The following is a 17,907-nucleotide window of genomic DNA, read 5'->3' as shown; positions in this document are numbered from 1 at the left end:
AGACCTGGGGCACAGCCACAACCTACTCCCCGCACACCAAGCACCGATTCCTAAGGCAGGGACATGCAGGGAGCAGATTGCAGCTGTGCTCCAGCCCTGCATTGTCACTGCCCTGCGAACCTAGTCTCACCTGCCCATCCTGCTCCTGGATGCTGCTCCATGACCACCTCTGGCCCCATCTTATCTGCGTGGCTGAGTGAGCCTTGCTCGCCAGTCTCCATGGAGAACCTGCCTGCCCACTCCATTCAGTGCCCCCAGTGGTGGGTGCAGGCTGGACAGACTGGCACTAGATAAGACCAATTGCCTCCCACAACCTCCTGCCCTGCAGCATGGGCCTGGGTCTGCCCCCGACCTGTGCTGGGCTGGGTCAGCATCTCACCCCTCACCTCCGGCCTGCAACAGGTCACCAAAACTCTTTAAGTGGCCCTCTGGCCCAAACAATTGCCCACCCCTGGATTAACCTGTGGAGTGGTGGGGAGGAAGTTCATATCCCCTACATTTTGAGCTGGCCAAGAGGTACTTCATTACAGTGCCTAGGTGCTCTGAATCACTTTTCAGAGGTATCTTGAGTGCCTCTGTTGACTTCACAGGGATCTTAGGTACCTCAGTCTGTAGCTTGGGCTCACCATTCTGGTACAAGGTGCCCATTTTTAAGCATTGCATTGTGTAAGTAGAGGCACCTGCAAGACTGATCTTTTTCTGGCTTTAACTTTCTTGATCTCCGTTACTCCATCTGTAGGCATAGCATGAGACTTTATTACGGGGAAAATGTTGAATACCGACATAGAGAATTAGTCATGTAGGAGATTCGATCTGGCCTTAAGCCCCAACTCCACAAAACATTTTGTCTCTGTTGCATAGTTTAACTTGGGTGGCTGGCATTCAGAATAGAGTGGCAGGTATATCAGCATTCTACAGCAAAGCCACAACTGTGTTTGGTGTCCTCACTGTATCTTGCATATCCCCTTGTTCTTTATGCTGAGATGCTGTAGGATCCTTTTTCAGTCTGTTGTAGAACTTGGGTTTTTTTCTCTGGAGGAATTGTGGGAAGGGTGTAGGAGAGGGTTGTCCATGAGGGTTCTGATGTTCCAGGTCCTGAAAATGATTGTGAATCTTCACTGGTATTTTCAACTGCAGTAAGGGTGATCCCATTGAGCGTCGTTATCCATTCAGGAAGAAATACAAAATACTGTATTAGGATGCTTAGGGCACCTTTTCTAGCCCCCGTCTCATGGTGGTTGAGCAGAGCAGATCCTGAAGAAGGTTGATCAGTCACAGTTATGGCTGCTGACTCTCTGCTGTCTCACCCAAGTGCTAGACAGCCTTGTAACTGCCCTCTTCATGGCAGCTCATGATGAGCAGCTTCCAGACCTCACAGTCCTGCTCCTCACAATTGCCATTAGCTGGTTGCCAAAGGGTTTCAGGAATGAGAGTGCCACACTGCAATCATGGTCTGAGAATTCAGGTGACATAACGTTGAGGTAGCTACGCTGAGTGAGACCTGGCAAGTGGGAGATGGGCAGCTCAAAGAACATGGAGGTGCATAGCCCTTCCTCTGGAAGGGTAAACAGGAAGGAAAACACTGACTTCATGGAGTTGATTTTACTGTTAAGAATGAGCTCAGAAACTAACTCAGTGAGTTTACTATCAGAATTAAGGAACACCTCATGATTCTCTATCTTAAACTGGTGGGAAGCCAATATGCCACTGTCATCAGCATATATGCCCCAACTCTTGACACCACCAACGAAACCAAGGAGGAATTCTATGCCAGTCTTGACCAAGCCTTTCTGATATTCCAGAGGGAGACAGAATTATTCTTCTTGGTGATTTCAGCACCAGAGTTGGAAGGGACTCTAACTGCTGGAATGGAAACATTAGCAAGGAAGGAGTAGAAAAATTCAACTCAAATAGCATCCTCTTCTTGACCAAATATGCAGAAAGTAGACTCACCATTACCAATATCCTGTTCTGCCAGAAAAACAGACACAAGACATGGCAACACCCACAATCTAAGTATCGGCACCTGATTGACTATGTGACTGTGCCTGGGATTACAACGATGTCCGCATTACCTGAGCTATACTAGGAACTGACGATTGCTGGTCTGATCACTGACTCAGCTGGTTTATGTCACTCAACCTGGCTCCCAAATGATGGCTGCAGCAGAAGCAATGCTGATGGATGATCAACATTGAAGGACCCAAGCAAGCAACACCTCTTCCACTAGTGCCTCAATGAAAAACTGGTGAATTCCAGTCAACAGCAGTGGGAGAATGTCAGCAGCATGTGAGATTCCCTCAAGGCCACCGTCATTAGGGCATGTGAAGTGACACTTGGATTCTCTACCAGGAAACATCCAGACAGGTGTTTAATGAGAGTGACTGGGAGATCAAAAAGTTGATCGATCATAGGCGCAAGGCCTTTTTGCTTGGCAAAACAATGCCAACTCCAAGCAAAAGAAATTGAATCTCCAGTAAGCTAAGACAGTGGTCCAAAGGAGGACCTGCAATATGAAGAAAAAATATCAGGAAGACAGGGCTAAGGAGATTCAACATCTTGGTGACATCCATGATGTGCAGTTTCTTCAGTGCTACCAAAGTCATCTACTGTCCAAGCACTTGGGGACAAACCCCCTCAAGACCTAAGGATAGAGGAGACTTGATCAAGGAAAAGAGAGCCACCTTTTCCTCATAGGCAGGAACATTTTGAAGACCTTCTCAATCAAGACTCTGCTGTTTACGAGCGTGTTCTCAATTCCATCCTTCAACACCCAGTCAGAGATGATCTCAGAGTCCATCCAACCCTTGATGAAGTGAGGAAAGCTATCAAGCAGATGAAGAACAAGGCATCTGGAATGGATGGCATCCCCGTGGAAATCTTCAAACTGAGTGAGAGGTGCTCGCATCACAGCTTCATGCCCTCATCTTAAGGATTTGGAATGATGAGGAAAACCCAGATGACTGCAGGGATGCCATGATTGTGACAAATTTCAAGAAGGGAGACAAGTCCAATTGTTGAAACTACACCACAAAAAAGATCATTGCTCGAACCCTCCTGAACCGTCTCCTTCCACTTGCTGAAGAGGTCCTCCCGGAATATCAGTGTGGGTTAAGGCATCAAGAGGCCCAACTGACACGATCTTCATAGCTTACCAGCTACAGGAGAAGTGCCAGGAACAACATAAGCCTCTCTAGACGGCTGTCTTTGACTTCACAAAAACTTTCAGCTCTCTCAGCTGAGAAGTGTCGTGGAGGATCCTTCTGAAGTATGGATGCCTGCCAAAATTTGTCGTCATGCTCTACCTGCTTCATGACAGTATGCAAGTGGTAGTTCTCAGTAATGGATCTATCGCAGATCTCTTTGAGGTTAAAATGGGGGTTAAGCAAGGCTGCATCAACACTTTTCTCAATATTCCTTGCTGTGATACAACATCTGACCACCAACAAACTTCCAGCCAGAGTGGAGCTAAACTGTCGAATGGATGGTAAGGTGTTTAACCTCAGCTGACTCCAAGCCAAAACCAAGACCACGCCGACCTCAATCATTGAGCTTCAGTATGCTGATGATGCTGTAGTGTGCGCTCACTCAGAAGCAGACCTTGGGGCCATTGTTGACATCTCTGCTGAAGCATACAAAAAATAGGACTATCGCTTAACATTCAGAAGACTAAGTTTCTCTACCAAAAAGCTCCTGATTAATAGTCCCCAGCTTCAGTAATCCAGATCCACAGTGAGACTCTGGAGAACGTTGAGTATTTCTTGTATCTCAGAAGCTATCTCTTGCAGAAGGCTGACATTGAAGAAATCCAACATTGCCTCAAATGTGCAAGTCCTTTGGATGCCTGAAGAAACAGCTGTTTGAAGATCACAATGTCAGATCTGAAAGCAAGCTCATGGTTTATCAAGCAGTTGTGATGCCCACCTTGCTGTATGGAGCTGAAACCTGGACAATGTACAGGAGATGCACAAAGTTGTTGGAGAGGTGCCATGCATGCTGCCTGTGGAAGATCCTCTGAAACCAGTGGGAAGAAAGATGCACCAATGTTAGAGTCCTCCTGAAAGCAGCCACCACTAGTATTGAGGCAACGGTCATCCAGCATCAACTTTGTTGAGCGGCCATGTCATCTGGATTTCTGACTCCAGACTCTCGAAGCAAGTTTTAAGTTTTATTCTCCCAGCTTAGCCAAGGTGTACACTCAAGAGGAGGGCAGAGAAGGAACTTTAGGGACATCTTTAAAGCCAACTTAAAAAAATGCAACTTTGATGTCAACTCATGGATACTATCACCCCGGACTGCTCCAAATGAAGGAAGGCTGCTGCAGGGATTTCAGTACTTTAAAACTTTACAACAACAACTGAAGGTGGAAAGGCGGGAGTGGCATAAACTGCATGTTGCAGACCAAATCAAAAGTCCAGCACCACCTACCCCCCACGGAAACACACGTCTGAGCTTCAGTAGAGTCTCGATCCTGGATAAGCTTCATCAGCCATCTTTGGATGCACAGATAAGACAATCATGGAAAAAAATCATCCTCAACTGCGAGCGATTACCAAAGAAGATAGCAGAACTGTCAGCATTTCAGGTGCAATTCCAAGTTCCTGTGTGTGATAAAGCCCAACTTAAGTATTAACTGGTACTCCTTACTGTTCAAGAAGTATTGGCTTAAAACTTAAATAAGCCCATGTGTTTGGATTTGGACAAAACCAGGTAAAGAAATGTAGGCTAAAGCTGCAGCGTAGACCAGGGGTGTCAAACATGTGGCCTGGCCTGTGGAACGTTGCCACCTGGCTCTGGGTGCTGTCCCTGGATCTGATCAGATCCAGAGGGGGCACAGCAAGTGCCCTTGATGTGGGGCTGGTCTGTGGGCTGGATCTGGTCCACAGACCCCCCCCCCTGCATCTCCAACCCCAGGATACCTCATTCAGCTGTTGCTCCAGCTGGTCTGGAACCTGTGCTGCCTGTGACACCTGTGAGCATCACATGCAGCATAGGCCCCAGACTGGCTGGAGCAGGTGCTGTGTGTGGCATGTGTCCCAGAGCATGTGGCACAGTATGGTTGGGGTGGCCATTAAATGCAACATGGCTGCCATTCCCACCTGACTGCACTGAATGTGGTGCCTGTTGCAGCCACTATGGGATCTATGCTGCGTGCAGTGCCGGTCCCAGATTGGCCAGAGTAGCTGCCAGATCAGTTATGCTGAGAAAGGGAGAGGAGGAAAGTGAAGGGAAAGGGGTCCGTGGGCCATAGCGGGGTCATGAACTGGCCCCGCACCACTCATTTAGCCTGTATAGTGTTGACATACCCTTAGGCTATGGGTTATTGTTAGGCAATGGAGGAGTATTGTTCCTGTTCCCTGAAATATTTGGAATTTTTCTATAAGTAGTTCAGAAAAATAAGAAACAGACCTGGTGCAGTGGGTGTGGTTATAGAGTGTAACTGAGATCCTCAGTGTAGCTTCTTGGTAAGAACTTATGCAAGTGTTGTGTGTGTTCGTTTGCAGTGTTTTTTTACTAGATCACTGTTAATCAAACCCAACTCAGTTTCATGGGAACACTTTCGAGCACTTTTCAGCCAAGTTTTTTTCTGTACTAAAAGTGTGATTCTGATACCTCTCACAGGATGAATGGCTCCTTACTCTGTAAGTAATCCCATTGATATTAGAAGTTTGTGGAGGAAGTTGTTACACAGCCTTAGTAAGGGCATCAGCATTGTATGTGAAGTTTTTTTTTTTTTTTTTTACTACTGTTTCTTTTGATTTTTTTTCCTTTCAGATTTGGGATATATTTCTCATACATTCTTATACTTCCACCTATTTCTCATACTTTGATATACTTCTCATACAGGTTTTTGCTCAAACTTTCAAAGTGTTCATAGCCCTTATTTAGTGGTCTGAGCATGGCAAACTTTATGTCCTCAAATTTTAGGAACTTATGAGTGAATGAAAACAAGTGGTAAGAATAGAAACATATATGCAGCCTTAGTTATAGGATTTAGGTCTCCTCCCTCGGATAGAGAAATGCATGAATATGACTTAACCCAATGCATCAGATTTATTTTTCCAAATTAACCATAGCCTTTATGACATCACAGGAAGCAGAGGCTTTGCGCAGGACATGCGTAATGATTAAAATAGATTTTAATAATTTAATTTAGGTTGTGTAATATTCAATTTATATAAAAAACTCCTCAAAGTTCATTTAAACTATATGTTGAAATGCCTGGCTCTACTGAATTATCAGAGTACATTGTTGGAAGTCATCTTTCTTAATTGTTTGAAAGCCATTAAAATGCAACTGAACTCCCAACTAGTTTGAAAATTTAATCACAATGTGATTTTTAGGCATTTATTTTGATGAAGATTATAAATGCTGCTTCCATTATGATCTATTCAGAAGGGTAAAAATATTTAATAAAGAATATGTGATGCTAGGAAATTTTATAAACTTTTCATTTAATGTTGGTGACTACATAATATACTGTGATGGTTTAAAATGAAGCTAGTAGTGACTTGTGCAGCCATCTGTAACGAATAAAAATGCTGAACTGTTTACTGTCACATTATGTTTACAGCATAGAGAGTGGGTATCTTCAGACAAATTTTGGATATAAACTTATTGATGTACTGATGCCAGTGCTAATGCCATGGAATTATTTCTGATGCGTTTTATTTTGTGCTAAATTATATCCTTTCATACCCAAACTCTATTTGATTGCCTGGTATGGCTTTCTGGCTGGCTAGAATTTCCATGCTAAATTATTAACACAAACATTTGGGAGAAACTGCCAATTTCTGAGACCTCTTTTGGCCTTCTTCCACAAAACTGGGTAGGAGGGGAGGAACTAAACTAAACCAAATAAGCTAATCATGACCCACATCTTCTTAAACATAGGCTTTCATGAAATTGCTGAGATGTTTCTCCTGGTGTTTGTCTTAAGGGCTTGAGGTGTCCGAAGAATTTTTGGGTGACTTCTGTTTCATATTTAAGCTGGCTTTTGAACATGTAGGGCTAGGTGCTTATCTCCTGTATGTTAGTGCAATTCCACTGGTGCCCAGCTGAAGATCTGGTTCAGGTTTTGGTGGTGATAAATCTGATTTCAGCTGGGGACTGAGGAAGCCCAGCAGTGTTGAAAAGAACAAATTACACTATAAGCACTCTATGGGATGATATATTTTCCTAGAGTCAAAAAGTCTAAGGTGCACACATGCACACAAAATCTCATTTATAAGCTGCCTTTCTTTTCCTTTATCGGGAATTTAAAAAATAAATGAAATTGGGAGCACCATTCATAACTGTTGGAGTGTCTCCTTTTGACTAGGGGTACACTGAGATTTTTTGGGTCGATACCGATAGTCAATTTTTAAGGAGGAATATTGGCCAATACCAGTCTGATTTCCGTTATGCAGCCCAGCAGCTTAAAGAGCAATGTCGGGCTGATAAATCTTTTGTGGTGCAAGGGGAGTGGGGGGGAAGATGGCCCCTGTGGTGAGGGAGGGAGTGGGGCTAAGGTAGGAGCTGCCTATCCAGGGCAGGTACGGGTTGGAGCTGTGGCTTATCTGGGGGTGCCGGGGTGTGGCTCCTGCTACTTTGTGCACCCCAGGAGGGCATGGGGGTACATGCCTCAAGATCTGTGCATGGGGCAGGGCAGGCTGCTGCTGTGAGCTGGGGCCAGGGCTGTGTCAGGCTCTTCCCAGCAGGAGCTGGGCCAGCTGATCTCGGGGCAGGCAGCAGTGGCGCTGGGAGGGAGGTTATGGGGGGGCTGCAGCCACCCCAAAATTCACCGTAGGCTCCCTAACCCCCTTCCTAGAACCACCACCTCCCCCTGCCCTAAGTGAATCCCGGCCCAGCCCTCCACTGGGAAGAGCCCACATTGGCAGCCCACCCTGCCCCGTGCAGATCTGGGGGTACATACCCCCCATGCCCTCCTGAGGTACATACCTCCCTCCCTCCCTCCCTCCCTCCCCACACCCTCCTGATGAGCTGTGGCTCTGTACTATGCCCTGCCCTGGCTGTGCAGCACCTGCTTCTGTCCCAGCCCAGCCCTACTCCCTCCCTCACCACAGGGACCTTGATCTGCATCCCCCCATGCCCCTTCTCTCCCTTCCACCTCCCTTCTTCCACCACAACAGACTTACCAGCTGGATGCAGCTCACTCACTGCCTACATGCTGCGCTTCATTGGGCATTTAGCAGCCACATTATCAGCTGCATCGGGCAAAAAAAGCTGATTTCCGACAGAGTCAATTTTCTTTATATCTGTGCCGATTCGATATCGGACTGATGTATTGTTGCACCTCTACTTTTGACTTATCAGGCATTCTTTTTGGATGTGTAGAAATGAAGTAGTACAGTTCTGAGCTTGACATTGTCAGTGTCCTGCAATTTCTTTCTTCCAAAAAAAGGCTGGAGATAAGCAAATTCATAATTTCTAGAAAAAGAAACATAAAAGGGTAATTTTATTCTAAATTATAGAGCCTGCACCATCATTTTCAAAGTTGTCTGATATTTTAAAAAGAAGAATGCATTATTGTTTTTTTGTGACATATAATAAATATGCTGTTTTTGCCCTTAAATATATATGTTAAAGGAAGGCAGGTAGAGAGAATGATTTGGCTCACACAAGTAAGAATGAAGTAGGAAGCCTTTGGTGTGTAGTTTGCTCTTACAAATCTGGTTAATGATAGGGATGAAGAAGTTGTTGTGTAGGTTACCATAAGTCACAGGGAAAAAGAGCTGGTAGATTCTTCTCATTCCCAAGTGCATACATGTCTGCATTTTATAGAAAATAATATACCTTCCCAGTTCTTGATACTTAACATTCTTCTTGATCTGCTCGCCATTGATCTAATACCAAAGAAAAATATTTTCAGCAGATGGGAGTTTCTTTCTGCTGCTGTTTGCTCTGTAATGCCTGTTAACCTCTTCTGAGAGTTGCGAAGTGAAGATTTGATGGCTTGCTTCACCAGTTTTGAATATCTATATAAAACCTTCCTGTAAATACAGTAGGGTGAATTCCCTCCAGTAGAAATACTGAGATGTAACATCAATAAACACTTGTATTATTCTGTCACATCTATCCAGGTGGGTGTGGTGGGGGAGGTGTTAAAATAATTTGAATTTACTGTTAAACATGACATAGGAAGGGGAGTCATTCAGAATGTCAGAAGTGCTTGGGACGTGCTTAGTAGTCTTGCATCTTTTTGTAAATACCTCACTTATATTCCTACTGTTTCCTTCCAGGGAAGATTCCCCTTCCTGGAGTTTGGCTGAGGAATAAACCCAAATCTTCTGTACTCTTTACACTGCTGACAGCTTCCTAAAGTAGCAGTCAAGGCAGAGCAGAAGAAAATCTTGTTGCTATTTCCCCAACCAAAATAGATCCCATGGAGCTTTAAGAAAATGTGCAGTGACACACAGATATGCAGACTGTGTATCACAGTTGTACTGACTTCTAAGAATATGTACATAGCAGATTGAATACCTGAAGCTCCTGCTGATGCTGCTTAGAGCCAGGATTGCATTCTCTATTATGTGCAATGATTTTGAAAAGGAGGGATGAAATGGTTACTAGGACGTATCATGAAATGTTTAAGACAGAAATAGCCTGCTATAAGCATGCTTCAGGCAAAGGCAAAGAATTCCAAGAACTTGATAAGGACACAGAGAAGTTGTTGTAATGCATTAATTTTGCACTAGTTAAACAGTTCCTCATATATGCTTTTGGGCAGTATCAGGGCACACATAAAGGCAGTAGCTAGCACTGAACTAGTTACAGGGCAATCTGGGACTCCTCCAGAAGAGGTACTGTTGTTAATAATTAGAGCCATTTAGATCAGTGGTTCTCAATCTTTTTAGAGTTAAGGCACCCATTGGAAAATGCCAGTTTTCAGTTTTCACTATGTTTTTCACTACAGAAAAACAATAGAGCAATTCTTCTGTTGCAAAGAACTCAAGAAGACCACAACAGGTCAGAATGTTTAACACTAAAGATTTCTTTTTTAAATTTCTGGGTTTATCTTGTGAATCATGCTTACACACCTAACAGTGGTAACTTTGTATGGCACACTGTGGCCCACATGAAAGACTTTCAAAGCACCCTAAGGTGCCATGGCACGTTGGTTGAGAATCTCTGGTTTAGATGCAGTACTTAAGAGCACCATTGGTATGTTTGTTGCTGTATCTCTGAACCAAGGTGAAGGAAACCAAAAGTGGATAAATCTAGAATTGAGAAGCTGCCAGCAGGCGGAACAGTTCTGTTGCAGTATGCTATTCTGAATGAGTTCGTCCGTAAGGTGCCACTCTGCCCTGTGCTCTACATGCAGAAGTCATAGTCTGTGATCTAAGGAGTGTGGACTCAGATACACAAAGGGTCTCTAGTGTGACCATGCGTAATGTCTACCATGCTTTGTGGGCACCTGGCTCTTGGAGTGGAATTTACAACTGTGAATTAGATGCTTATGACCCTGAAGCAGGGGCGGGCAAAATATGGCTCACCGGCTGGATCTGGCCCACCAAGCACTTTCATCCGGCTTGTGGAACCCACCAACAAATTGTGCCCCACCCAGCCGTTCCACCCACAAGAGTGGGAGCAAAGTGTCCACATGTACACAGAGCCCCAACACACCCTATTGTCTCGCTCCCACCCTTGTGGGTGGAACAGCTCAGCCAACCAGCACACAGCTCCCTGGTCTCCTGCTGGCTCTGGGCAGCAGGTGGGGAAGTGGTGGGTGCGGGTCTGCAGGTGGCAGGAGCATGGGGCTGGGGCTGGTCGCAGCGTGGAACTCGGTGGGGGGGGAGCAGCGTGTGGGTGTGAGGGATATGGGGTATATGGGGACCCCCCCACTTGCCTCATGGTAAGCAGCCCTGTGCCCTGAAGCCCTGCCTGCTGCTGCTGCCACTGCTCAGGTACTGGAGCTGGCTGCCTTCCCCGCCGCCCCCCCCCCGGGAAGGCGCCTGGGGCTTCCCTCCCCTGCAGTGCAGGCCTGGCAGGGAAGGCAGCCGGCTCCAGTGCCTGAGGCATTCCTACTGTGCTGTGTAGCCCTGGCAGGGAAGGTAGCAGGCTCCAGCACATGGGGCTTCCCTCCTGTGCTGTGTGAGCACAGGGGCTGTGCGTGAGTGGCAGGGAGCCCTGGTGGTAGAGACAGCCTGGCAGAGATTGCGCCTCTTGCTGTGATGTGTAGTGCTGGTTGGAGCTGCAGCCCTTTGGGCGCCTACAGTCTGAGCACCCTGCCTGCTACTGCTGTGCCATGGGGGCATGTAGGGGGCCCCAACACTCCCTCACCCTCCCTCACAGCTATACCCTGCCCCCACAACTCCCCACATATGCACATCCCCACAATATACCCTGTGCCCCCCCACATTGCCATACCCCCACATCCTATCACCCCCCACTCCCCCATATGCGCGCACACACATCCCCACACCCCCCACCATACCCTGCCCCTCAATATATAAAACTAAGAATTTATTTCTGAGTTATTATGCAGTCACCTCTATATACACTACTCAAACATAAATCATGACAAAAATATTTTTTGTAATGCAGTTAAAATATGTTATAGTAGGTGCTTTACTTCTAGTGTATGATTTGGGTTTTTTTCTGGTTCTAAGATATCAACCCTCCACTCCCAAAAGGAGTATTTTCAGGGGAGCAAGGAAAGGGACAAGGGTCAAAGGTCAGGGATTGGGGGTGGGACTTCCCGTCCTACAATGGTAGCAAGGGGGTAGGGTAACTGTCAAGGTGCAGGACTGCCCATGTGGCCTTTGGCAGCTCACCAAAACTCATTAAGCTGCCCCCCCTTCCTCTGAAATAATTGCCCACCCCTGCCCTAAGGAGTGTAAGGCGAGAATTACACGCCCAGAAAAGGGATATACAACAGCTAACACTGTGTGTATGTGTTTGCCTAAGGGAATGCCTAAACTAATCAATAAAGAATGCTAAACAAAAGTTTGTGTCTGAACTCCTTCCTCTTTCCTTGATTTAGGCATCTTACTGCTGCCTTGATTAGGCTTCTATGTGAGACTGTTCCATACAGTCTAAATAGACAAAGAAAGTAGTGTTACTTTGTTTTACAGATGGGGAAATGGGCATGTGGCATGCCCAAGGACATATTGTCTGTGTAAGAGTGAGGAACTGAACCCAATTCTTCTGAATTTAATCACCAGACCACTGTGTTTGTGTACTTTAGTCATTAGACCACTGTACTATATTAGAGTAAGGTGACACCTTATTCTAACACCCGTGTCTGTCTTAGCTGAGCTGGGTCTTGGATTGTCCTTTACTGGCTCTGCACATGTGATTCATAGTAACCAGCAGAGTTCTGTTGGGATCTCCACAGTAATTACTGATGTTAGAAGCAGAGGTAAATCTCCTCCAAAGCTCTTCACTCCCCAGTGTGTATACTTTTATGGATTCAACCATTATTAGTGTCCACTGCTATGCAGGTGGGAAAGCAAGCATTAGACGTTGTAGGCATCAAATAACTGAACTGGCAGAGGGATGATAATTATGCTTCTGTAAATACCTAGGCAAAAACCCAACTTCAGCACATGTAAGCACAACTTGAGTATTTTGTTCTGATAAATGATTATTTTTGCAACCAGTATTGGTGATGACTGATTAATCCTGTATTTAATTTTTTTAGATGCTTGATAAACAACAACACTTTTTTTTTTTTTTCAGTTGATGTCCATTAGTGTGTTGGGTGTGTCTGCTTGGATGAGGGACTACCTGAATAATGTTCTCACTTTAACTGCAGAAACAAGGTAAGTCTATCTTTAAATCTGATACTATATGTAGCTGAATGCTGCTGCTGCGCATAGTTTATCCAAAGTATCTGGTTTCCTAATTAAGCTTTCTATGGAGAAGCAATCCTTTGAAGTCATTCTAATTATTTTTATTAAAAGGGATATTTTACAATTATTTGTGGAGTTCCTGAAATCAGAGAAGAACAAATTTAATTTTTGCCTTGTCCTGCCCACTTTTGTTCTCTCTGCCTTTTTTTTATCGTCAGTGGTGAATTTTGGCTTCCTACTCCAGGAATGTAGGTTGGGGGAGGGCTAGGGGATGAATTCTGTGGCTTACCATTTGGTGTCATAGGGTGCTCCTGCTTCCCAGGAGACCCATGAAAATCTGTCTCTTCGAAAAGCTAGGTCCCTGACTAACCCTTTTGGTATATTACTCTATAGCATATTTTGAATACTTTCTATTAAATTTAGAGATGCAAGCATTATCTTTAGTTTTGTTACTGTAGCATCAGGTGTCCTAGTCATGGACCATTGTGCTAGATACTGTACAAACGCAGAGCAAAAAGCACGTACATTGTAAGTATTCAGCCTTCCATATGTTCAGGAAATCTGTGATTTTCAAACACAGCATAATTCATTTCTGTGATCAAAAACTGGTAGGATGTTTTAAACGATGTGACAACTAATAAACGTTTTCATTACAGATTGCAGTGTTAATATTCTGTTTGTAGTTTCTGTGTTTACAGTGCGGTTCTTTATTTTGTTACTGGTTTTTGTCTGTTTTCAGGGTGGAGGAAGCTGTCATTCTGACTTATTTTCCCGTGGTCCATCCAGTCATGATTGCAGTCTGTTGCTTCCTTATCATCGTGGGGATGTTAGGGTACTGTGGCACAGTGAAAAGAAACCTATTGCTTCTTGTATGGGTATGTTTTATTCATTAACCTTCAAACCCAGTTAACTTCTGCCTTATTTAAACTCAGAAGAAAAGTGTTAATAATCATTGGCTTTGATAAGCACCATATCTGTGTAACTTTTTTCTGGTTGAGTTATGATATTAATGTTATTATATAATATACTATTATAATTGAAAAGCACACTGTAGGGAAGAGTTTATTGTGCAGAATCCATTAAGTTATGTTTGAAAGATAATCTATGTCATTTGCAAAAATGTTGTTCATGTTAGTAGCATAGGAATGATTCAGGGAGAAGAAACCTGGTGCTAATCAGTGCAGGAGCATGGGTAGTTGTGATCTGAAATAAATCATAAGATTATTGCTTTGACTTCTACTTACTAACTTGTTAATTAACCCTGGGTTCTTTTTTCTTCCACTTGCAGTCAATTGTAGGGACAAATAACAACACTTAAGCTAACATAACCAGCTGATTTGGAAGTGCATTGAGGCAGCTGGAGAGCTAAATTCTGTTACTAAATTTCACAGTGTGTAGGTTGACATATTGTATAAGCTGACCCCATTTTTCTAATCCAAAAAATTAAGAATTTTGTAGATCCAGTGTATAAGTTGACCTAACTTTTTGGATTAGAAATATGGGGTCAACTTATACAGGCCTGTGTGTCCTCACTGTGGGCTAGGCACCCGGGGGGTGGACACATGCCACAGTGCTGCTTGCAGGGGACAGGGCCAGGCTTGGGTGGGGTGGCCCCATCCCCTGTAAGTGATGCTGCCTGGGCCACACCAGCTGAGCACTGAGCTCGGCCCTGTCCCTGACCCTGTCCCATCCCCTACGAGTGGTGCTGGGCTTGGTGCTCGGCTGGTCTTCCTCCATCCCCTACAAGCAGTGCTGTCTGGGCTGCACCAGCCCAGTGCCGAGTCCAGTGCCGCTTGCAGTGGACGATGATACAGTGTATAAGTTGAGTTTGAATTTTAAGAGGTTGAATTTAAAAATTGGGCTTCAAAACTCAATTTATACACCATGAAATGAAATATGTTACTCGTGTCTGCAGTGGTACTTGGTTGCAGGTAATTTAAAAATCAGTTTCAGGTTGCCAACTTCCTTCTTCCTGTGGATGTTAAAACACTTTGAGGTTGATGTCACTAGATAATCTTGTGCAAGAAACTTATGTTTTAAAATATTTATAGATACTTAATGCTCAGTGAAATCCATGATTTTTTTTTTTAAAATCTGGTGTTTAGTGCCTTGCTGAATTGGGTCCCATGTTGGGACTACTGAACTGGGGTGCAGTATTTTTTTGGACCTGTACTTATCACTGTAATTCCGATGAAAGTAAAAACACAAATGAAATCCTTTAGCTGAAGGAATATCTATAGAGTAATGAAGCTGGGGTCCTGTAGTTTCTCAATACCAGGACATATCAGGTACCCTTGCAAATTTCTACTGCTGCACTGCACTGCATGCATGGATTTTTTCTAATATAACTCTATAAGGCATGGGACTCACAATTTTTACACAAACTAGGGAGAAAAAAGGTAGAAGGATATATAAGCTGTACCTAATATCAATTTCTTCTCTCTCTTTAATGTAGAGGCATAACTAGTGAGTTTCATGTCCTAAGCAAAACTCTCCTGCACTCAGGAGGAGGGAGGAAAGAGGGTGGTGGCTTGTTTTACCTGCCCTGGCTGTCCATGTAGCCAGCTCCACCAGCCAGGTAGTACAGGGCTGTTTCTGCTGTGGCAAAGACTTGAGGCAGCAGGAGGCTCCACTTTGGTGCCCCTCAAAGTCAATGCCCCCCCTAAGTTGGTGCTCAGGAATGAGGCCCTCGTTCAGTTACACTACTGATTTAATGGAAAAATATTTTAAATCTATGCGATATAGTCACGGCCCTCTTGAGACACAGCCCCTATAACCCTTGCCTGTTTGAGAGAGCTGCTTTGTTTAATATTTCCATTGAAAACTCCATAATACCATAATGTTTTGCTAATTGTAGGAGTGGTAAATAGTATTTGCCCTCTGAACTATTTCTTAAAATCTCAGTATGACGAATGTTGTTCACAGTTGTATACTTTGGGGAAATTCTCTCATTTTAACACTAATACCTTCTAGTAATGTAATAGTAATACATTTTTTAGGACTTGATTTCGCACCATTTAAAGCAAATGGGAGCAGGTTTAAAAACACATTGTTAAAGATAATGATTCTATAGTGCCTGACTGTATAATTACTTTGTAATATTACTTACCCAATCTTTGTATTTATCTCACAAGCATTAGTTGTTATTAGGTTATTTTTTAAAACATAAAAATATTTTGCAAATCATTTTTATTTTCTGTAAATAGAAAAGCAATTAAAATATGATTAAATATATTCTGAAACCCTTAGATATTGTTAGTGAGGCTTTTCCCCAGAGCTATGACATTTTTTTTATAAAACATTTTTATTACATGAAGAAGAAAAAGAACCATAGCAATTGCACTAAAATAAAAAAAAATTAGGAGGGAATACATTATGATACTTTGTATTATATCTTAATATTCTTATTGGTCTTCAATTTTGAAATAGTAATTTACATTTTTTAATAACTTAATTAAAAATAGTAAAATTATTAAAACTGTATCAGGTCTTTTTTCTTGGATTATTTAGAATGCCACTGAAAGAGAAGAGATGGTTTATAGCTTTGAACATAATCTGGAAATAAATTTATTTAATGTGTTTTAAGCAGTCAAATTACATTAAATCAAAACAAGACATTCCTAAAGCTTAACTTGCAATATTTCACTCTCAGGAGCCTGAGAACTGGTTCTGGCTAAATAAACTGATAAGCAAAAAATAAATCATATCTTCCTAAGTATGCCACCCTCTTTGACTAATTGTTAAATAAGTAGAATCCTGCTGTACTGCAGAGATGTGCAGGCATGAGTCAATACTTCATTCATCAAACTAGTCAGAAAAGTGATGGATGAATAGAAAGAGCTTTTGTAAGACCAGATGAACCAAAAGATAAGGACAGAAACTTGGCATAGAACATTAACAGCCTCCTCAATCATGCTTTTATTTTTCCTTGATATATAAACAGCTAACATGATTTAAAGACAAAAATGTGGGATGCAAATCTAAAGTTGTCAGGAAACATTCTAATTGAAAGTTTTTGTAAAGCCTGATAAAACCATAAAATCTTAAAACACAGGCACTGAAAACATGAATTCATTAATATAATTGAATACTTTAAACTTTTTAATTAAAAGCCAGTCATGCTATCATTAGAAAATTTGTACCGCTATAGGCTTTTTGCAGTAAACCATCATCGCGCTAATTTTGTTTTTGGAATTTTACATTGCGGTAAAAATTCTTTACAGCTTTCAGCTTAATGTGCAATGTAAATGTAAGCTAAACTGACATGTTTACCCTGCTTAATAGCAACAAAATGTAATCACAAGAAGATATTTATCATTTTCTATTGCCTACATATGGTCAGTTGACAGTGATCTAAACTGTGAAAGCTCCTAGATGGCTGAAAATAAAGTTTGCATTTGTAGAGATATGATATATATATAGAACTAAATATAGCAATCTCTGCTTTATATATATGTACATAAAGGCTAGATACAGACATTCAAAAAGCCCAAGGCAGAATCAGTCTAAGGTACATGGCTTTCTGTAAGGGGCATAGTTTAACTCGGTCGCAAACAGAACACACATTTGTCCTTGAGGGGGACGGCGGGAGGACATTTAGACTGCCTATCTTGGACCAGGTTCCACAATTTTTAAACCAGTCTGTGTGTACCAAACTTCTGTTCTGTTACAGGTTGAGACCAGTTTCTAATCACTTAAACCAGTAAAAGTATAATGTCAGTACCTTGTCAAAATGCTGTGTGGCTCTTTGAAACTCATAGGTTCTGAGGTTTCTTGTAGATCTGGGACTGACGTAGATGTAATTTTTATTTTTCAAATAACAGACTTCATGTGCATTAAGAGCAACTATAATGTGAATTTTCCTGCTCTGCATCACTAATGACAAAAATCCTACAGTGAAAGTGAATTATTTAGGTGACACAGACTTTTTTGCACTTTTCTGAGAATTTCTTCAGAGATTGCCAGCTGTGATTGCCAGTGGGTAGGTATTGCAATCTAGACTGTCACTAAGCATTGAGACAAGACCATAAAATTTCAGCTTGGTTTATTTGCCGCTGATGTGATGAAGCAGACGTAACTCTTAGCTCCAAAAGTAGTGTAACTTAACAGC

At 42.9% G+C, this 17,907-nt stretch overlaps 1 protein-coding gene across 3 annotated transcripts in view; it reads left to right on the top strand.

Annotated features, from left to right (window-relative positions):
* TSPAN12 (tetraspanin 12) overlaps positions 1–17,907 on the top strand; it is a 114,059-nt gene that overhangs the window by 34,977 nt on the left and 61,175 nt on the right. For all 3 annotated transcript variants that reach the window (XM_019509262.1, XM_019509260.1, XM_019509261.1), the window contains exons 2-3: positions 12,685–12,767; positions 13,537–13,672. In XM_019509262.1, coding sequence (XP_019364807.1) covers positions 12,685–12,767; positions 13,537–13,672 — 219 coding nt within the window. The remainder of the gene's footprint in view (positions 1–12,684; positions 12,768–13,536; positions 13,673–17,907) is intronic.

Source organism: Gavialis gangeticus, unplaced genomic scaffold (assembly GCF_001723915.1).
Source record: "Gavialis gangeticus isolate Ggan-Ray unplaced genomic scaffold, GavGan_comp1, whole genome shotgun sequence".
Classification (NCBI taxonomy): domain Eukaryota; kingdom Metazoa; phylum Chordata; order Crocodylia; family Gavialidae; genus Gavialis; species Gavialis gangeticus.
The sequence above is the reverse complement of the archived record's forward strand: the minus strand, read 5'-3'. Positions and strand labels throughout refer to the sequence as shown.